Source organism: Elephas maximus, chromosome 3, assembly GCF_024166365.1.
Source record: "Elephas maximus indicus isolate mEleMax1 chromosome 3, mEleMax1 primary haplotype, whole genome shotgun sequence".
Classification (NCBI taxonomy): Eukaryota; Metazoa; Chordata; class Mammalia; order Proboscidea; family Elephantidae; genus Elephas; species Elephas maximus.
The window spans coordinates 138,898,767-138,922,078 of record NC_064821.1 but is presented as its reverse complement, the minus strand read 5'-3'; the positions used below and the strand labels follow the sequence as shown (position 1 = coordinate 138,922,078).

Genomic DNA, 23,312 nt, shown 5'->3' with positions numbered 1-23,312 from the left:
ATGTGTTCCAATGCTGTAAGTTAAATTGGCTGTCTTTGTAAAAGAGATAGTATGTCTGTCTCCAATGTATAAGCAAATAGAGTTACGACAAAATCAGCAAGCAATCAAAATGGGAGAGAAATATATCAAGCCATGACATCAAATGAATCAGTATCCAATAAGATGATGAGCCAACTATGTGACAAGACTTCAGTGAAGAGGAAAAGGATATTAAACTTATGGTTGGAAGATGCAACTATCAAATGTGTACCTATAGGTGGTAACGCACTGTGAGAAAATGAGCTTTCCAAACATTCTGATAAGCAAGCCAAACTTCGTTGTACTTTTATGGGTAATTTAAAGAACTTTAAAGGAGAATTATGATTATATGCAATTTTTGCCTTACTTAATTTTTAAATGAGTATTATTGCATAAGATTAAGTTCAACTTTAGATATATGCAAATTCACACATGGTTAACTACTCCAAATGTTGCTACATTGAGGAAGCGTTATTGAATTGTTTCTTCTGATCTTTTTGGTACTGCTTCACAAAAGAACGTTATTTCAGAGTCCACAATTACATTAAAAACATTAGTACATTAATTTGATTATTCCTTTTACGACTTTCTCTTGCTGACTTTAATAAGAATAAATGTGACTACTTACATTTTTCAAGTCCTGGATAGGAAATGGATCTCAGCATATGGCAGAAGTTTTGCTTCCTTGTAATGATTTTTAATATGCTGAAATTCACCTTCTTCTCATTTCTATTACTTTAGCCACAAAGTCAGCTGCCACAAGGAGATAATTTACACATAATGTGAAATTTTGAATTTTAGGCACTGATATCCAAATGATTTTAAAAACTGTAATCCTTTTAAATTTATTGAGACTTGTTTTATGGCCAGGCTGGAAGCGTGATCACCCAGAAACTTGCAAGAAATGTAAATTATCAGGCCCCACCCCATGACTGCTTAATCATAAACTGGGGGTGAGATCCATGCACTTGTGTTTTAACAAATCCTCCAAGTGATTCTGATGCGTTCAAACATTTGAAAATCACTAGACTAGGAAAATGTAGTAAGGGTTCCCTTCATGGTAGTGAGACCAGTTTTCACAGCTCTGCAGGAAAAGATGGATTTAAGACAGTCCCCGTGTGATGCAAATGGTTAAGAGCTGGACTACTAATCAAAAGGCTGGGGGTTGAAATTCACCCAGAGGCACCTCAGAAGGTTTGGTGATCTGCTTCTGAAAACATCACAGCCTCGAAAACCCTATGAACAGTTTTACTCTGCACGCACGGGGTGGCCATGAGTTGGCATTGACTCAATGGCAACTTGCAAGATTAGGGAAATCTAGTAAGGGTCCCCTTTGCAGTAGTGAGACCAGTTAGCACAGTCCTGCAGGTGAAGAGATGGATTTAACAGAAGTTGGGGTTGGGGTTTTAACAGGGTTGTACAAAGAAGCAAGAGGGAAAGCAGCAAGGGAATCTGAGGGTATATGTGAGAGTGATTAAAATGATGAATAACGTAATTTAAGCTGGAAAAGTGAAAATTCAAAGGGGGTGAGGGGCATATTAATTTACTGTGGATACACTGAACATTGGTGAAATAACAAGCCAAACTGTAGACCTAAAAAATTGCTCCACAGAGGTTAGTAGCCCAGCTCTTAACCATTTGCACCATCCAGGGACTCTCTTAAACAAGCCAAAATGAAGACCTAAAATACTACCAATTAACTTTTATCCATCAATGTGCTCCACCTGTAGGTTCTTCTTCTGCATCCTGACCCAGATAACCAGTATCTTAATTTTTAACATTCCTTTACTTAAAAAAGAAAAAAAAAAAAAAATCACATTTATAGGTTCGTCTTTTTAACTTTAGAAAGGACACATACTGTATGTAGTCTTCTGTGATTTGCTTCTTTCAAGCGTTTTTTGTATTGTTTCCTATAGCTGCAGTTGATTCTCAATGCTGTATATTTCATTGTGTAAACATACCACATTTTATTAAACTATTCTGTTGATGACTATTTGGTTTGTTTCCAGTTTTTGCTATTATAAAGAATGCTATGAACATTCTTGTTCATGTCTCTTGGTGCAAATGTACAAGTTTCTCCCAGATATAATATTCAAGTGGAATTGCTGGGTACTAAATTTTATGTTCAAATTTATAATACTAACTTGTTTTCCAAAGTATTTGTACTTCTTTACATTACTCACAGCACTGTATAAAGGAACTCATTGTTCCACCCCATCTCCAATAACTGGTATGGTCTGAATTTAAAATTTTTGCCAATTGAATGGGCGCAAAATTAAATCTCAATGTGGTCCTGATTTGTAGTTTGGTGATTGTTATTCAGATTGGGCAAATTTTCATGTTTTTTGTCCATGTGAAATGTCTGCTCATATCTTTTGACCTTTTCTTTGAGTTTTAAGTATATGGCAGATACTACTTCTTTGTCAGTTACATGTATTGGAAATTATCTACTTCCAGTTTGTGTCCTTTTTCTTTACGGTGTCTTTTGATAAACAGAAGTCCATAATTTTAGTTGAATTTATCAATCTTCCTTGCAGTTTAGTGTTTTCTTTTTCTGTATACATATTTTCAATGTTTGAAGTTTTCCTTTTGACATTTAAGTGCTTAATTCAATTTGATAAGAATTCCATTTCTTTTTCCCTTTCCATATGGATAATTTCCTTAACTCTCTTTATAGAACATTTTCTTTTCATCACTGAATTACCATACCACTTCTTTTATATACCAAAGCTCCAGATGTGTGTGGGTTTGTTCCTTGGCTCTCTCATCTGTAACATGCACCAATACTATAGTAATTGCTACACCTTTATAAGTCTTGAAACCTGGTAGAGCAAATTCCTACTCCTCCTTTTTCTCCTTCAGAAATTTATTGAGTATTCTTTGACTATTACTGACCTTTTGCTCTTACATCTATGTAAGTTTTAGAATGAGCTTATAAAGCCCCATAAAAATTCTTCTTGGGATTCTGGTTGCAATTGCCTTAAATCTAGAGAGCAAAATGAGCACTGACAACTCATAAAATGGGATATTTCTATATTTACTTAAGTCTTCTTTAATGTTTCCCAATTTTGTTTGTGGGTGATATGCATCATTGTTAAATTTATTTCTAGGTAATTTACCTTTGCTGTTACTGCAAAAATTGTCTTAAAAAAAATTATGTATCCCAATTGTTGTTGATGGTGCACAGAAATGCAACTGATCTGTGTCTTTATCTTATATCCAACATCTTGAGTAAACTATTAATGCTAGCACATTGAAGTTTGTTTTCTAGGTAGGAAATTATTTGCAAATAATAATCATTTTATTTTCTCCTTTCAATCTTTCTACTGCTGAAAGTAACACAGTACAATGTTGAAAAGCAGTACTAATGACAGGCATCGTAGACCTCTTCCTAACTTTAAAGGGAACACTTCCAGTGCTTCCTCACAGGGGATAAAGTCAATGGTTTTAGGTTTTTTGTTGTTGTTGTTGACACCATTTACCTGTTAAGGAAGCGAATGTCTATTGTTTTATTGTTATAACCAGAAATGTGACAGATTTTTTCTTAACCTATTATTTTTTCTCCTTAAATCTGTTAATATGGTGAATGACACTTAGAGATTTTTACTTATAATGTCACCCTTGTATTCCTAGGATAACCCTAATTTGCTCATTCCTAGGATAACCCTAATTTGCTCATGGACTAGCATCCAAATAATACATCATGGAATTTAATTTTCTATTTTGTTTAGAATTTTTGCACCAACATTCATGAATGAAATTTGCTAGTAATGTACTGTCCTTGTCTGTTTTGTTATCTAGATTACATTGACTTCACGGAATGTGTTGGGAAATATTTTCCCCATTCTCTCAAAAGCTTTCTATGAGGTTGAAATAATCTCTTCCTTCAAAGTCTGGAAGAACACACTTGTAAAACAATCTGGGCTCAATGTTTTGGGAGAGTTTTAAACTTCTGCTTTTATTTAATAATTATAAGACTAATCTTTTGGTTTCTTCACAGGTTAGCATTCACACATTATATTTTCAAGGAATATCTCCACTACTTTAAGTTTTCAAATTTATTTGAATATTGCTGATAGTAGTTTATTTTTAAAAATCCTGGCTGTAGCTATATTAATTTATGATAGCATTTATGCTTTTATCTTTATTTTTTCAGAGATTTGTCAATTTTGGTAGCGTTTTCAAGGAACCAATTTTTGCTTCTGTTTCCATTGTTTGTTTCCTTTCCATTTATTATTTTTCTACTTCTTAAGCTGAACAATTTAATCAATTTTAACCTTTAGCCTTTCTTATATGCATCTGGTTTATAAAGTTCCCAGAAAGCATTAATTTTGTGGCATCCCTCAAATTTTGATATGTATAATTATCTAAGTATTTAATTTTCATTAAAATTTCTTCTTTTGATCCATTATTTAGAGGGTATTTTTAAAATTTCTAATATATTTATAGATTTAAAATCTTTTCAATCTAACCAGTTAGAAAATGTAATTTATATCACTATAGTCTGTAATTTTCTGAGATTTGTTTTAAGGCTTGTTTTTATAAATGCTCCAAGTGTGCTTGAAAAGAACGTGGAGTCTCTTAATTGTGGTATGCATTATTCTATGTACGTCCATTGGATCAAGGTTGTTAATTGCTTTATTCCAAAAGTCTCTACTTTTGCTGATTTAAAAAAATTAAGCTATCAAAAATGGAGATGAGTTCAAGTCTCCCACTGTGATGGGTGTGTGTCAGTTTTTTTCAGTAGCTTTTTTTTTTTTTTGCTTTTTGTATTTAGAGAATATTTTATTAAGTATAGAATGCTTCCTCCAATCCTGATGCCCCATTCTTCTTCATATAGTCCAGCTTCTCATATGAGAACTATATGAACTGAATTATATGAAGAAAAACGGGGCATCAGCATTGGAGGAAGATTCATTAATAACCTGCGTTATGCAGGTGACACAACCTTGTTTGCTGAAAGTGAAGAGGACTTGAAGCACTTATTAATGAAGATCAAAGACCACAGCCTTCAGTATGGATTGCACCTCAACATAAAAAAAAAAAAAAAATCCTCACAACTGGACCAATGAGCAACATCATGATAAACGGAGAAAAGATTGAAGTTGTCAAGGATTTCATTTTACTTGGACCCACAATCAACAGCCATGGAAGCAGCAGTCAAGAAATCAAAAGACGCATTGCATTGGGCAAATCTGCTGCAAAGGACCTCTTCAAAGTGTTGAAGAGCAAAGATGTCACCCTAAAGACTAAGATGCGCCTGACCCAAGCCATGGTATTTTCAATCGCATCATATGCATGTGAAAGCTGGACAATGAATAAGGAAGACCGAAGAAGAGTTGACGCCTTTGAATTGTGGTGTTAGCAAAGAATATTGAATATACCATGGACTGCCAAAAGAAAGAACAAATCTGTCTTGGAAGAAGTACAACCAGAATGCTCCTTAGAAGCAAAGATGGCGAGACTGCATCTTAACATACTTTGGATGTGTTGTCAGGAGGGATCAGTCCCTGGAGAAGGACATCATGCTTGGCAGAGTACAGGGTCAGCGGAAAAGAGGAAGACCCTCAATGAGGTGGACTGGACTGACACAGTGGCTGCGACAATGAGCTCAAGCATAACAACGATTGTAAGGATGGCTCAGGACCGGGCAGTGTTTCGTTCTGTTGTGCATAGGGTTGCTATGAGTCAGAACTGACTCGACGGCACCTAACAACAGAATGCTTAGAATTATATCTTATTGGTGAATTCAATATTTTACTTTTATCTGCCAAAAACAAAACAAACATTAAAACCTTACCCCATATAAGGAAATACTGGAAACATTCTTTTTAAAATCAGGAACTGGTATATGAGTCTATGATACCAGTCAGATTTTCTTTTTTAAATCAAACATGACAAACCCTGCTTTTACCTAGTGAGTTTCCTCCATTTACATCTACGGTGATTATTGATAAATCTGGATTTACTTTTCGTTTTAAATTTATACACACTATATTCTTTTGGAAACCCTGGCGACACAGTGGTTAAAAGCTATGGGTGCTAACCAAAAGGCTGGCAGTTCAAATCCACCAGGTGCTCCTTGGAAACCCTATGGGGAAGTTCTGCTCTGTCCTATAGGGTTGCTATGAGTCAGAATCGACTCAGCAGCAACGAGTATGGTATATTCTTTTTAGTGAATATTCCTGATATTTTATCATTCATATTTAATTAAAAGTTTTAAGTTAATCAATACTTTGACACTCTAACAATAAAAGGACTATAGAATATTTCAGCTCTGATCTCTATTCTGATTTCCCGACTACTGCTGTCTAGAATTTCTGTTGACTTAAAAAAACAAAAACAAAAACCTTCCTTCCTTGCCTGTCTGACAGCTCACTATCTGGTTTTTTTAGAGTTACCTAAGTGTTCACAATTTTATTTGTTCACAATCCTCTTTTGTATCTCAGATCATCCTTCTGGGATCATTTTCCTTCTTGGAGCATTCTTTAGGATTTCTTTTAGAAAAATACCTTTAAAAAATGTTTTTAATTGTCCTGAGAATGAGGGCAACTGCTTTCTATACTATTCTAGGCTGACAGTTTGTTTTTCAATGCTCTGAATATTTTGCTATGGCTTCCATTGTTGCTATCGTGAAGTCAGCTATTAGTTTCTATTTCCTTTGCAGACAATTAGTGCTTTATCGCCGCATGGGTTCAAGATGTTGTCTTTGGTATTTTGCAGTTTCACTACAATGGTTCTATACATAGCTTTATGTTTATCTTGTTTGGAGAATATTATACTTGTTGAATATTTTTCATCACGTCTGGAAAATCTTTAGCCATTATTTAATATTGCCTCTCCTCCATTCTTTTTATAGTTGTTCCTTTTGGGTCTCCAATTCTATCTTCCCTATCTTTTAACCTACCTTTGATATTTTCCATCCCTGTACTTCTTTCTTTCTTTGCTTTATTATGGATTAATTCCAGCTCCCCAATTCTCTCTTTAGATGTCTAATCTGCTGTTTAACCTTGCCACTGAGTTTCTGACTTGAACAATTATATTTTCCATTTTTGGATTTTTAAAATGCTTGCAAAATTCTTTGAAAATTCATTTTGCATGTTTGCCTTGGTAATTTTAGTTATTTAAACATTTTATATATAACCCACTGCCGTCTAGCTATTCTATATTTTGTATCTGAGAGTTCTAGTATTTGCAATCCTTGGGAGGGGATGTCTAAATTTAATGTTTATTTCTTTCCACTCTCAATCCACAATAGCTTGCTGTCTTTCATATGTTTGGTGATCTTTGACAGCATATTACTTGATCTTAATCTGTGTGATTTCTACGGTCCCATCCTAGAGATGATTTCCTTTAGTGTTTGCTTCTACTGGCAGTGAAAGGGTGTCACGCACTCTAGGACCTAAGCTCTAGAAGATTTTAGCACAGAACTTAAGTCCTACTGCTACTCCAAGGTTTGCTATCTCTACAGTGGTATCGCTATATGAATTCACACTCTGGTCAAACCCACTCCTTCTGGCTGCCTGCATGTCCAAAACCAGGTCCCTATCATTCTGGGTCTTACCCTCTTCAACTTCCTGCTGCTGTGGCCTAAGCTCTCCTACCCTTGTAGACTCAGCCTCCAGCGCCAACTTCTGAGCATCCTCATCCTTGTGCTTGAGAACTTCTGCCCTAACTCTTGGGTACCGAAGCCCTAGTTTACTCAGGCTCCTGTTCAGGTTTGTCTGTTTGTTCTAGGGGAGACAAATTCTTGGAGGTCTCTCTTACCTTTAGTGTGACCAGCAATACTTAAATTATGTGTCTTATGGGTATTGAAAATCAATATCTAGTTAATCGTGATACTAAAAAGCATAAAATAATGGTTTCATATAAAATTTAGAAACCATTGAAATACTTACCTCTAATTATATACATATATGTAATCAACTCAATGACATTGGGTTATATGCGCAGTTTATTATTTACTTTTTAATGGTAAGTTTCGCTGTCTTTACGCTTCAAACTAATGTGTAAGGTCAATATCTGAGAGAAATACAAGACCTCAAAAGATGGCTGAAAGGTAAGAATTCTAAATTAAAATTATGGTCCATGAATTAGCATTTGCTCTTTTCAAGTTTCTCATACTACCCTCAGTTGCTTTGGGAAGATAGGGAGTGCCCGACAGAATATTGTTAGATTTGAATTTATAAGACAGCTTTTACTTAATCAGCCTATAATGGCAATTTCCATTATGTCCTTGATTTTTGTTTTAGGGGTAAAACTTGTTGCCACTGAGTCGACTTCAACTAAGAATGATCCTATAAGACAGAGCAGAACTGCCTCATAGGGTTTCCAAGGCTGAAATCTTTACAGAAGCAGACTGCCACAACTATCTCCCGTGGAATGGCTGGTGGTTTGAGCCACTGACCTTTTTGTTAGCAGCTGAGCACTTAACCACTGCACCAGGGCTTCCTCGTTACAGGGATAGCATAGATCATTTTATATTCCCAAAATATTTTTTAAGAAGATGATTATAAAATGATTAGTATTGTTTTATTCTTCTATTTTCCCAAAATTCAGCCCTAAAATAAGGTGAGTTAACCTCAAACAAAAGACATGTACATATAATACCAGTGTTTATATTTTAGATGGCATTAATCCATGCTGTTCTTCACTTATAAAGACTTTGTTCCCAAAATGCTTAACACAGAGGAGGTATTCCATAAATATCTATTGAATGAAAGATGCTAATGACCATGCAGGACTAGAATATAAACTGTTCCCATTATCTCTAGTGAGGTGAACAATTTGCTCTGAATCTTCATGGCCCTTCCCTAGGACAAAAAGTATTTGAAAGAAGGGTAAATGACATTAGTCTTTGTGATCTTGAACATAATAAAGGTAATGCATATTTTGATCAATATGAAGTTCCTAAAAGGAAATAATACTTAAAACCAAAGTTACAAATTACAATCTATTTAAACTTTAATTTGTGCATTTGTGGTAATTTATGACTGCAAAACACATTTTTTTTTTTTTTAGAATGACATAAAGGCACATTTCATTTGAATGCATAGTGTTCCATTCTAAAATATCCTAGTTTTCTTACAAAGTGCTTGAGCAGTCACTTACACATATAGTAATAGCAAAATATATTTACACTTGATAGTTTAAAATTTTAAATCTGACTAAAATATATATATATATATATATTTTAAAAACTACAGAAAAAAAATTAGTGCTTTCTTCAGCTTAATCGTGTGGATATACCCTGCCCTCTAATTTTTTTTAGTGATTGACTTCAATTAAAAACATTTCTGTACACTGTGTAGTTACAAAATGCTACCTCAGTTTTTAATGCTAAAAGCATATTTTGGACATTGCTTTCTATGCATATTTGAGAACCAGAAAAGGTGAACAGACTGTACCTCAAAAGTATTTAGTGTTTTTTTAAAATGTTGTGTTATTACCAAAAAAAAAACAAACCCTTTGCGGTCGAGTCGATTCAGACTCAGAGTGACCCTGTAGGACAGAGTAGAACTGCCTCACAGGGTTTCCAAGGAGCGCCTGGTAGATCTGAACTGCCAACCTTTTGGTTAGCAGCTGTAGCACTTAACCACTCCCCCACCAGGGTTTCCAATGTTGAGTTAACACTGTTTAAATTAAAACCAGAAAATTAAGCTAAGCTCCTCTTTTATCGTTTGCCAAGGGAGTTAACTGATATTCTAAAATAACTTTAAAGAACAAATTGTTCCTTCTTTCTGCAGGATTTTCCCCCCAGGATCTGGGGTAATAATCAATTTGGAAGGTAATATGAATTATCTCTGAACAATTTTAATTGTTCTTCAGAGAACAATAAAAACTTATGAATATACCCTGGCAAAGCTGAAATATTTTATAAATGTTTTTAGCTCAACTCTATAACAGTGTGCTTTCATAGGATTTAAACTTGAACAATTTTTAAGAGATGAGCTTGCTGTGATTAAATGGTTAATTCAGTATGGGTGGTTAACAACTTGCTATTCCTGAGGTATGATGATCCTAACATGCTAAGCACAGGATCAAAAATGTTATTACTAAACTAAGGAAAAAAAATGAAGTCACGGGCTAGGAAGAAAAAAAACTTCAGGTAAGAGTAAAGTCATGGTTGGCAAAATGATTTCCCTATATGAAAATTTTAAAAAGCCACAAACTGGCCCTCTGAAGAGTTGTAGAAAGGATTTGATCAGATTATTTTTGAGACTTTTGAGGTACAGCTTTAGTGTTATAATAATTTTTATAAAATATAGACTGTTTTATCAAAAATATTTATACATTCTGTTACAATATATTGCTTTTACCCTTAGTAACTGCCAATATAAAATCTGGATCCAGTGGCCTAAAATGTCCAAATGCACTTCATGTAAATGCTGGAGTCTGAGGTGTCTTCTTGGCCACTGTAGAAAAGTGATGAAGTGGTGAAATTAAATAATAAGCCTACAACATAGAATACATTACAACTTGCACATATACATGTTCACAGCATGTATACAATGATAACCCCTATGGTATAACAAAAATATAGTTACCTTCTACAGCAGACACAAGAACAAGATGAACTAGGCTGATAAATGTAGAATGGTTATAAAAAAAAGGGGTAATCAGTTCTCTGATTTTAGAAGAAAGCATGACTGAACATACATGAGTGCAGACTTTGGGAATGCATACGGGTAATACAGTATCTTAGTTCAGGCTGATCAGAAGTTCTCATACATCAAATTTTAAGTAAATGCTGACATTTAGTTGTTCCTCTTCATTTCAGCATTGTTTAATAAACAAAAAATTGTTTGGCAAGTAGCTCTGTTGGTAAGCTCTGAGGCTCTCTCACATGGTTGGAAAAGATAAGGCCATAAAAACATCTTCTCCTAATAAATATACAAAATTTATAAAACAAAGCATCGATTCATTGTTTTTAAAAAAATCAAGCCCCAAAAATGTGCATAAACTGCAACTACATTCTTTGATATTGTAGTAATTTCTTTTAAAAAATATAAGAGCATTTATTTGCCTTATTCAAACAGAATCAAAGTGTGAGTAGTTATTGCATTCCAAGCCCTTTTTTCCTCTTTATAAAACAGCTAAGTGAAGTTAACTGATTAATTTTCCTTCCACTTAAGGTAGGCATATGGCAAAGCTAAGTACTGTAGAAGAGTGCTTCTTCCTTTCTTTTTTAAAAAACAGGCTATTGATCCACAAATATTAATTTGTCATGTATCTTTTCATGGCTGGTGTTCACTCAGTTTAAACTCCATGAAAGTTTCCAGTGCTCAGATTTACGTTGAAAATACATTAAAAAGCCACTTTTCAAGAAGGTATTAGAATAGTCTTTTAAACAAATCTTCACGTGTTCAGAGCTATTGGTGGCACAGAAAGCAAATGAAGGGCTGCTATTCTTAAGAGGTCTTCTTATGAGTCAGTCTGGTTAGTTTCACAGTGTCTTGGAACTTAACACCAATCAGCGATGTAGTCAAAATCTCTGAACATTTCTTGCTCCTCTTCTGAAAGTATCCTTGGTTCCCGAGGTGGAGTCAGAATAGGTGCTTCTGAGGTAAATTCATCATCAAAATTACTAACATCTTCCCGCCCTCTAATGGTAGGTACGAATGGTGGCTTTACTTTTTTGTCCATAAGAGCATTCCAATCAATTAGCTAGATCACAAAATATAAAATGATCAGTTTAGTTTCCTACTCCTAAACTGTTTTAATTTCATAAAAAAATTTAAACTTTCATTCTTACCCGGAAAAATGGGTGCTTTTTTACATCTTCAGCATCTTTCTCACTGGCTCCAAGGCGCCGCTCAGGATTTCTTCTTAACAGCTAACACAACGTAAAATACAAAAGTTAAAATAAAACCAATAACTTCATTGATAACGATTCTCATAATTTTTAAAGATTTAGATGTCTTCTTCTTTATGTGTCTGCCTAAACCATGCAACTTCTGTGAATTGAAAAACAACTTCTAAAGCTTTACTTGGAAATTTTCAATATAAAAAATTTAAATAATTTACAAACCATTAATTCTTACCCTTCTCATTATGGAAATGGCTTCTGTAGATAAGAACCTTGGATACCTTACTTCATCATTTACAATACTGTCAAAAACCTCCTCTTCATCATCACCAGGAAAGGGAGACTGGAAGAAATAGCTTTGAGTAAGTTGAAATGAGTTTCAATACAGTAAGATCTCATCTATCCAAATTACAACCAAGATCCAGGAAGTAAAAATGAAAACAACGCAAAAAAGGAAATCTCACCAAAACAATAAAAGCAGCAACAAAGACTACAAAAAGCCACAACAGATATTTATCTATTACCCCAAAGTCATGCCATACACTCTTACTAAAATTCTCTTTAAACTTATTTTACAGACCCTTCTACCAAACTTGGTCATACCATCATATCATGTACTATATTTCATTTTTTCTTTAATTTTATTCCATTCGAGTTCCTGCCACTCCATTCAATTTTATTTCATTCAATTATTACTGTATCCTGCTAGTCAGTACTGAGAGTGCATACTAGATGTTGTTGTTGTTATTGTGTGCCACTCACAGTGACCTTATAGAACACAGCAGAACTGCCCCTTAAGGTTTCCAAAGAGCGGCTGGTGGATCTGAACTGTTGACCTTTTGGTTAGCAGCCTGAGCTCTTAACCACTTCACCACCAGGGCTCCGCATACTAGATAGTGGAGGGATATCCGTATAATAGACACAGTCCCTCAAAAAGCTCAATCTTGTGAAAATACAAAAGAAAACAGGTAAGGCACATATGGTAAGTGCCACAACAGAAGGGCAATAGTGGATATATATATATATATCAAATACGGATGTGCTTTGGATTTCAAAGTCAACAGCAAATTAACGGTAGCAAAACAGAATTAGAGATTAGCAGGCAGAATGACTGCACCAAGAAGCAGCTGCCAACAAAATCATACTGAAAAACTCTTAAGCATACAGTTCTAGGCATATTTAATGCCCCGACACTACAATAGGTCTTGGAGGCATTTTAGTAAGCATAACATTAAAATCATTGCTCCTAATGACCATAATGACCCTGAGTCACAACGTAGCTATGTTCTATTCAGCATAACAATTTGATGTGCAAAGGGATGAACAGTCAACTATGCTGAAAACTTAGCTGTCAAATATGACTTTGGCACTCTTAGAAAGTAGAGACCACTATGGAATAGGGTTAAAATAAATCTTTCTATCCTAAAATACCATATAGGAGTTTTTCTAAATTTCAGATTTGGATTATTGATCTTAAGAATAAGAAACAAAGCTGGGTGGATTCAACACATTAGCCAGGAGGCTGCAAAGCATAATGGTTTAGAAATAGGTTCTGAAGCCAGAATGCCAGGGTTAAAATCTCAACTCTATCACTTGAGAATTGTGTGAGTGTGTCTCTGTTTATGCACATGAAAAAGGGCATAAGGCCAATATTGCTATAAAATTAAACAAGCTAATATTTATAAAGCACATAGAACAGTGTTCAGCATATGGTAAATACCATTTTAATTAGCTACTTCTTTTTCCAGAGTATTCACTCCAGTTTGACATACCAAAAGGTGCTATCTATTTGGATGAACTAACATGTGTTATTTTTTTGTTCACTAAATGACAAGCAGTGAGCAAAACTTCAGAAATTTCTGACCTTCAGTAACTTAGTCATTTACTCATTCAGCTCTTAACTTATCCATGCCTTGAATGTACAAGGAAGGTTGCTCGCACTGGCGAAACTGGCAGAACAATGAGCCAATACTAAAAGATAATTCTGCTTGCATCTCTAGGTCATCAAGTTCCTCTAATAGATTTCAATTATTTGTCAAAGATTTACTGATCCCCAATTCATACTAACTCAATCATTTCTAATGATTTATAACACAGTATATTAGTCTCTTATTACTGATTTATTTGATATCACTATTTCCTAAATAGTAACAATTTCTGTGTATAAAACTTAATCTAAGAAAACAATAGGAATAAAAAAGTTAATATTTTTAACTCTATGCCACTGTTTTTGGAGACAGCATTTATTTCATTTTTATTTTTTTAAATAATTTTTATTGTGCTTTAAGTGAAAGTTTACAAATCAAGTCAGTCTGTCACATATAAGCTTATATACACCTTACTATATACTCCCATTTACTCTCCCCATAATGAGTCAGCCCGCTCCCTTCTTCCAGTCTCTCCTCTCGGGACTGTTTTGCCAGTTTCTAACCCTCTCTACCCTCCCATCTCCCCTCCAGACAGGAGATGCCAATACAGTCTCAAGTGTCCACCTGATACAAGTAGCTCACTCTTCATCAGCATCTCTCTCCAGCCCATTGTCCAGTCCCTTCCACGTCTGATGAGTAGTCTTCGGGAATGGTTCCTGTGCCAGGCCAACAGAAGGTTTGGGGACCATGACCGCCGGGATTCCTCTAGTCTCAGTCAGACCATTAAGTCTGGTCTTTTTATGAGAATTTGGGGTCTGCATCCCACTGTTCTCCTGCTCCCTCAGGAGTTCTCTGTTGTGTTCCCTGTCAGGGCAGTCATCAGTTGTGGCCGGGCACCATCTAGTTCTTCTGGTCTCAGGATGATGTAAGTCTCTGGTTCATGTGGCCCTGTCTGTCTCGGGCTTATAGTTATCTTGTGACCTTGGTGTTCTTCATTCTCCTTTGATCCAGGTGGGTTAAGACCAATTGATGCATCTTAGATGGCCGCTTGTTAGCATTTAAGACCCCAGATGCCACACTTCAAAGTGGGATGCAGAATATTTTCATAATAGAGTTTATTATGCCAATTGACTTAGAAATCCCCTTAAGCCATAGTTCCCAAACCCCTGCCCTTGCTCTGCTGACCTTCGAAGCATTCAGTTTATCCTGGAAACTTCTTTGTTTTTGGCCCAGTCCAGTTGAGCTGACCTTCTGTGTATTGAGTATTGGCCTTCCCTTCACCTAAAGTAGTTCTTACCTACTAACTAATCAGTAAATAACCCTCCCACCCTCCCTCCCCGCTCTCGTAACCACAAGAATGTGTTCTTCTCAGTTTATACTATTTCTCAAGAACTTATAATAGTGGTCTTATACAGTATTTGTCCTTTTGCATCTGACTAACTTCACTCAGCATAATGCCTTCCAGGTTCTTCCATGTTATGAAATGTTTCAGAGATTCGTCACTGTTCTTTATCGATGCGTAGTATTCCATTGTGTGAATGTACCATAATTTATTTATGACAGCATTTATTTTAGATCAATGCATAGTACTCTTCATTATAGACAAAGAGTACATTCTTTTCATTAGTCTTGTTGCTATTCTAATCCCCATGAAGTCATCAGTCATGTATGACTGTGTCTTAAAATAATAAAATATAATCATAGCAATACTGAAATTAAGGAACTATTTTCAAGGAACTGGAATGCATTCCACAGGTTATATAAAAATCTAAAATAAAAAGTGAAGACATCATAGAAACATAGCCAATTACTAGTATACTGAATATTTATAAAACTCAAGTTCCATTTATGCTGGAAACATATTAGGTAGCTTTATAAATCACATGCTTTGTTCTCTCAATCATCTTTCTTCTCCTCTCTTACCTATTTTACACTGCTTACCTCACCAACCAGCATTTCATATATGAGTACACCAAGTCCCCACCAATCTACAGCTCTTGTGTAGGATGTTTCTGTTAATACTTCCGGGGCAAGAAATTCAGGAGTGCCACAAAATGTGCTTGTTCTATCCCCATATCCCATTCCTGAAAAAGAGGAACATTTAAATATTTGTTAGCAAAAAGAAAAAAAAAAAAATCTAATGTCTTTCTATAAAAGTTAGAAAATATCCGTAGGAAGCAAAATTAAAGTTGCACATTTGTACATGGTGACCAAACTCAGGCATACCCAAGATTTTTAAAGAAAATGCTGAGGATTGGTATAGAAAAAAAGTGTGCAACAGCAACTATATTATCTAATTAATGGGTAAAAATAAAATTCTCATGCTTCATTTTAGTCACTTTCTCTTTCTTGTCATTACAAGGGTTGCTAAGAAGTTAAAAACAAACAAACTGATCAGGGGCTTTAATTTCTACCATCTTTCCAATTCAATCTTTTAAATAGATTTATTTAGTTCATTATAAAAATGATAGCAATTTAGAAATTGAAAAAGGAAACCGTTGAAAAATCAGATGTTGACCAAATGTGTCATATAGTGATATGGTATTAATATTTTAGTTAACTGATTTTCCAACATATGTTTTCCATAATTTAATAACATATTAATCAAATACGTATTCTATATATTGAAGATAATGGCTCCATGTATTCCAAAGTGTCTGAAGCCATTTCTAAGAATCATCTTATGAAAAAACTTGAAAGAAAAGCTCTCAATTCTATTTTTAAAAAGGTGTGCACATCCAATGATTTAAAAACATAAATGAATTTGTATGTCTATGGACCAAGACTTGAAGGGTATAATTAGAAAAATTACGACATTAGGGTGAAAGGGTCTTTTTTTTTTTGGTGGGAGCGGTGCGCGAGGGGGCAAAATTTCTTTCACATTGCAATTTTTTTTCAGTACAATATTATTTTTTAAAGGAGTTAATATAATATGTATAAAAATTCTACATTAGTCTTTTAAGTGCCTTGGCCAAGATTAGGAAGAAAGTTAAGAGAAATAGAACTAATGTTTCTTGGTTTTTTATTCTGTGCTCTGTTCACAACTAGAATATATTATATATGGCATACTTTCAGGATACAACTACTCCAAATTTTTACTTTGTCTTCTTTATACTCAAAAAATCTGTGACATTTAAATGTAATATGCATATATTATGTCTATTACAGTAATACAGTTTCCATATTTCATTTGTTCCAATAAATTTCTTACACTGGTATTTTTTAAGGAAGCTGAAAGCAGGCCCAATTAGAGAGGACTTCAAACTGGCAAAACTCCATGGCAGTGGTTACAACAGGCTCTGGAATCACAAAGACCTGGGTTTAAATTTCAGCTTTGCCACTGGTTAGCTGTGAGAGCTTGGGAAAGTTATCTAACCTCTCTATGCCTAAATTTCCTTATCTGTACATTGGAGCTATCGTACTCACTTAACTTCATAAGATTGTTAAGAGGATTAGAACAGACCATGCATATGAGACATATGGCAGTACAGGCCAGTTAATTGTTAGCTATTACTATTGTATTATACTATTATATTTTTATGATGATGAAGAAAAACACATTTTCAAAGTCTGGTCACTCAGTAACATATTTTCAGAGTATGCATTAGGTTCCAGGCATCTATGCTAAGTGGTGGGAACACAAAGATGAGTAAAACTCACTTCTCTGACATGGTAACAGCAAGATATTATGGAAACACTGAAGAAGGACTCCTAAAGCAGACTTGGGCATTATGGCAGCAGTAGAGGAGTTTCAGATAACTTTTTTCAGGAGATGACATCTGAGTTAAGTCTGAAGGATGAGTAGCTGTTAATCAGTAAACAGAGTTGGGATGGATGACAGTGATGGAGAGACATAGGCTATAAGCAATTCGCTGTTGCTAGAGCAGCAAGAGAGAGGGCTGAAGAAGTAAGCTGACAGATCAGGAAGGGTTTTCAGAGGGGTGTGCCATGGTCAGATGTGTATTCATATGGGCCCCTTTACTGTTTTAGCAACTGCATGGCAGACTGATTTGAAGGAGAAAAAGATTAGAGACAGGAAAGAATGGTGAGGAAGCTACTACAGTGGTATTGTCAAAAAAAGACACTGTTTGACAGTAGTAGGAGAAAGGACACATTTAAGAAATATTCAGGAGGGGCACATCAGCAGAATTCGGTGAATAACTGAATGAAGAGAGGATACAGTCCAGGATAATTACACATTTTCAGTGGGAGACAGTGCTATCAACTAAGAGCTAGACCACTTGAAGAGAAGAAACTATTTTTGTTTGTATAGGTTTGGGATGCCTATTGACAATTCAGGTAGATATGTTGGGCAGCTAGTTGAATATATGTGTTTGGAACTCACAGGGTAAGTAAGAGATTGGGGCGTGATCAGAATATAGTTGATAATTCGACACTACAGTGAAGAGCAGTGGACAAAGAACAGACCCTAAGGAATAAAAGAATTTAAAACAACAATGTCCAGTACAGAAAAGTCCAAAAGGAGAAACAGTTTTTACTGGATTCAACAATTAGAAGGTCAGTGTGTAGACATATATTTACATAGTTCATTAATTCACCCAATTACTTATTAACTGAACATTTACTGAATACTTACAATGTGCCAAGCACTGTGCTATATATGCTATGGAAACAAAGCTAAGTTAGAAACAAGAAGCCAGCAATGTAGAGGGGAAGACAGTTAGTTACAATAATAACAGTGTATTAAATGTAATGATAAGAATACCTATTTACTATATGTTAGGCATTGTGCTAGATGTTTTATTTCTGATGTTCCTAGTACTCCTAAACATGAGGGGTTACACAGATTTTATAGTTGAGAAAACTGACCCAAAAAGGTTAAAAAAAAGCTTGCCCAAAGACACACAGCAGGTACGTGGCAGAGGTGGATTCAACCCTGGTAACTCCGACTTCAAATTTTCCCAGTTTACTTATTTATTTACTTCCGAATATGTAGGAAGCAATTCTGATAGACACATATATACATATTTTTTTCTATATGAAAATGTTAAAAGTCTTAAAAAAGCTGGAAAGAAGTTATTTAGCCTATATAACTCACTCTGTACAGTCCCAGTAGAGTGAACAATTAGGTGTTTAACACTTTTATTAGAGCAGTGAAAGAATTATTAATCATACATAGAGAATCTTAGTCTTACGCTATGATTTCTGGGAACCTAAACACATTTACATTCATAGAATAAATTCTTAGTAATGTGGTAATTAGGTTACATGAACAATCCACAATGTCTTAATAGAGAATAAACCAAAGTTCAAAATATTTTTGGCTTTCCATGGACAAATCCCAAAACTACCAGAACACAAAGAAATAGCAACCTATTAGAAAAGGAACTTTAAACATCCAATTACCTTCTTTACAAAGACCAAAATCAGCAATTTTCACAAAGCCCTCAGTATCCAGCAATAAGTTATCCAATTTCAAATCTCTGTTCAGGATGAAAGAAAATACAAAAAAAAAAAAAAAAAAATCAATAATGTCAGTAGATAATGTAGTAAAAAAAAAAATCATTTCAACAGGAGCCCTATATTCTCTTTACTAAAAACAGGTTCTCCAAGTTATGACTTGAGATTTAAATACTGTATTATAAATGTTAATTTTTCTTTTGTCAAGTTTTTACTTTGCGTAATAGTTTCCCTGTTATACAGACAAGGAATAATATATTTAAAAAAGAAATATTTCATCTTTTTAAGTAGGTAAGGAAACTTGAAGTTTGAATAAACCTGTGTTTACTGTGTTGTTATTAGCTGCCATTTAGTCGACCCCCAACACATGGTGACCCTATGCACAATGAAACAAAATGCTGCGGATCCTGCATCATTCCCATGAATGGCTGCAGAATGGACTTTTGTGATCCATGAGGTTACAGTGGCTAATTTTTGGAAGTACATCACCAGGTCTTTCTTCCTAGTCCATCTTCGTCTGGCAACTCTGCTGAAACCTGTCCAGCATCACAGCAACACGGAAGCTACCAGTGACACATGGGTGTGGCTTCGCATGAGGTGCATTGGCCAGGAATCGAACCTGGCTCTCCTGCACGGAAGATGAGAATTCTACCACTAAACTGATGTTAAATGGTTAGCCTCCTAATTCTGGATGGCCTTCTTATAATTTCTTTAGTCTTAAGTAGTGTTACTCGATCTGATAATCGAGTCTAGAGCACTGCTAAGGAGCCCTGGTGGTGCAAGTGCTTAGGTCCTTGACTGCTAACAAAAAGTTGGTGGTTCAGACCCACCCAGTGGTTCCATGGGAGAAAGATCTGGCAATCTTCTTCCATAAAGATTACATGCAAGGAAACCCTATGAGGCAGTTCTACTGTCATATGGGGTTGCTATGAGTCGGAATAAACTCAATGGCACCTAAGAACAATAACAACAGAGCAGTGCTATCCATAGGCTGCTAGGCAATGAACTATTTGTTATTGGTCTGCAATTCGATAAGCAGCTTATGCTAGTACATAAATCAGCTATGTCACCAGGTATACTGCTATGTCATTAGGTCCAGCTGATAGCATGACTTTCTTCATGAAGGAAGCAATGTGATATCTTACACTCTGAAACAAGTTACTTATCTCATCATGGACACATTTTGAGTGGTTTAGAGTAGTTTTCTGCAGTGTATCAGTTAAATGCAAAATATTCACTAGGGTGAGTATCAATGGTGAATTCTGTTATGATAGGCTGACTCATAATTTGACTGATTAGGGAGGATCAGGAACAAAAGCTCATCATTTAGTTATATTAACCACATGTCTTTCTAAATGGAATTTTGAAGTTTTTAGGTTTTGGATCACATATGAAAGAGAAATAAGTTGGCTAAACATAAAATATCCTTCTTAATTATCTTTAATTCACACAAAAGCAAACTACTAGAATGTATCAAAAACTTACTTACCTATAAACTATTTTGTGTTCATGTAAATACTGCAATCCAAGAACTACGCATGCAGCATAAAATCTGTTCGAAGAATTAAATCAAAAGAAATTTAATAAATTTTGCCGTTCTTGGATCCCAGTTTATATTTTTATGCTTCAAAGATGAACTCTGTAGTTAGTTAATTTCGCAAATATTTATCTAGTACTAACTGTGTGCCAGACATTGCGCTAGATTATGGGGAGAAATTAAAATGACAAAAATACAGTCTCTCCACTAAAAGCCACTAACTCTGGTACAGTTACTCAAGACTTTAGAGCAGATATTTGATCTGGTTCTGCAAGAACAATTACAATGAGCCATAAGTGCAGAAGGGAAGAGTGACAGGTAAAAGTATTGTGGGGGGAGATATAAGGCATTCCTCTAAGAGGGAAAAGCATGAAAATGGAACAGAAGTATAAAAAGCATAACATGTTTGACAAACAATGACAAGTCTGGTGTGACTAGAGTAATGGATTTGTGTAAGTGGGGAAGAAGAAGTGGGGGATGAGGCTTGAAAGACAGGCTGGGGTCATGCTGTGAACAACCTCGATTGTCATATTATGGAAACTGAAATGTTTTAGTTATAGAGAATCAAACTATTTTAATCAGGGGAGAATGGTCAGACTTATATTTTAAAGAGATTTTTCTGATAGTAGTGTCACACACTTAGGACATGTTGTCAAAAGGGACGAGTCCCTGGAGAAGGACATAAAGCTTGGTAAAGTAGAGGGTCAGCGAAAAAGAGGAAGACCCTCAACGAGATGGACTGACACAGTGGCTGCAACAATGGGCTTAAACGTGGCAGTGACTGCGAGGATGGTGCAGGATCAGGCAGCTTGTTCTGTTGCACAGGGTTGCTATGAGTCAGAACCAACTCGACGGCACCTAACAACAACAGTGTAGAGGTTGGGGTAGAAGTACAGAGGCAAGCTCCTTGGAAACTCTACGGGGCAGTTCTAGTCTGTCCTACAGGGTCGCTATGAGTCGGAATCAACTCGACGGCAGTGGGCTTGGGTTAAGGCTATTATAATAGTACAGATGGAAGACCATGACAACCTCCAAAGTAGTGGGGCCAACAAAGAGGGTAAGAGATGGAGTCACGGGAAAGTTAAAAATTAACATGACAAGGCTTGGAGACTCATTAGCTGTAGAGCATGAGGGAGAGGGAAGAGCTGAGGATGATGCTCAAGGTAGAATGAACAAGTAAAGAAATATAGAAATAGCTAAAATTTTATGGAAAAAATGAGTTTCGCCTTAGACATGTTGACTTTGCATTGCTTATGAGGCAGGCAGAGAGACCGAAAATTGGATACATTAGTTTGAATGTCAAGAAAACTCGGACCAAACTAGAAAATTAGCTCTTGAGGCTAGGTCCATGTTTATCTTTTTCAGTGTTATATCCTAAATACCTAGTCAGAATTGACTCGATGGCAACAGGTTTGGTTTTTTTTTTGGCTTTATCCTAAAAGCCTAGCATAATGTCTGAAACACAGTAGACTTATTCAATAAGGGAGGAAGGGAATAAATAAATGAATAAATTTTAAAACGAAGATCTGTCTTCAGTATAAAATAGCCTGTAAGGAGATAGTTAGGAGAATTAATTCTTAATCATACAAGGAATACATGAATTTTCTCTTTACAAAATATAATTATTATCAATATGTCATTCATCTAACTCTCTATCTCATCCCAACTCCACTACCATCCATAGAGATAATTACTCTTATCCATTTGGTATATGTTGTCACAAACTTTTAGAATACATTTATATGTAGATGTAGATAATACAGTAGTGTTTTGTGTTTATTTTTAAAAAATGGGACCAAAACTTGGGAGAATTTTAAAATGTATTATTTATAAATATTTGATTATACATTATATCTTATATAATTATCAGAAATGAAAAAATTTAGCTGAAGTCTGCTTTAACAAATGTGATCTAGAATTGTTTTAAGGCAGTTATTTTTATACATAATTTTTTAGTGAACTTATTTCAGTGGCAAGACAACATTATAACAATTATAAAAATATCTTGATTTCTTTGTCAATAAACTGGATACACTATTTAAAAAATATACTTTACTGAGTGCTTATATATGACAGGTGCCATGTTAAATATTTTCATTTATCAGCTTAATCTTCAAATCAAGCCTTTAAGATATTTAACAAAAGTAGAAAATGAAGTTCAGAGAGTACGTAATTTGTTTAAAGACACGTAGCTAGCTAGAAAATAGCAAGGCTAGGAATCAAAACTAATTTTGATTCCATAATCTCAACCAATAAAAATTCACTGATTGCCTATTATGTGTCAGGCATTCTTCTAAGTGCTTTGCTGGTAAACAAGATAGGCATGGTCCTTGTTCCTCCCTTTAGTGAGGCGGGGGGGCACTCAACAAAAACATAAAACACACACAGAAGCTTCATAGACACATCCAAACCCCGAAGGATTGCGTTATTGGGGCTGAGGGCCGGGGCCACGGTCATGCAGGTCATCTAGGTCAACTGGCATAACAAAGTGCACAAAGGAAACATTCTACATCCAACTTTGGTGAGTAGCGTCTGGCGTCTTAGCTTGCGAACAGCCATCTAAGGTATATCTATTGGTCTCATCCCATCTGGAGTAACGGAGAATGAAGAAAATCAAAGACACAAGGGAAATATTAGTACAAAGGACTAATGGACCACA

At 35.2% G+C, this 23,312-nt stretch overlaps 1 protein-coding gene across 2 annotated transcripts in view; it reads right to left on the bottom strand.

Moving 5' to 3' along the window:
- Positions 1-778: 778 nt before the first annotated feature.
- Positions 779-23,312, bottom strand: part of PKN2 (protein kinase N2) — a 194,808-nt gene continuing 172,274 nt past the window's right edge. For both annotated transcript variants that reach the window (XM_049879693.1, XM_049879694.1), the window contains 6 exons: positions 20,606-20,668; positions 19,063-19,139; positions 15,637-15,779; positions 12,063-12,170; positions 11,774-11,854; positions 779-11,685 (listed from right to left, as the gene is read on the bottom strand). In XM_049879693.1, coding sequence (XP_049735650.1) covers positions 11,482-11,685; positions 11,774-11,854; positions 12,063-12,170; positions 15,637-15,779; positions 19,063-19,139; positions 20,606-20,668 — 676 coding nt within the window. In that variant the 3' untranslated portion in view covers positions 779-11,481. The remainder of the gene's footprint in view (positions 11,686-11,773; positions 11,855-12,062; positions 12,171-15,636; positions 15,780-19,062; positions 19,140-20,605; positions 20,669-23,312) is intronic.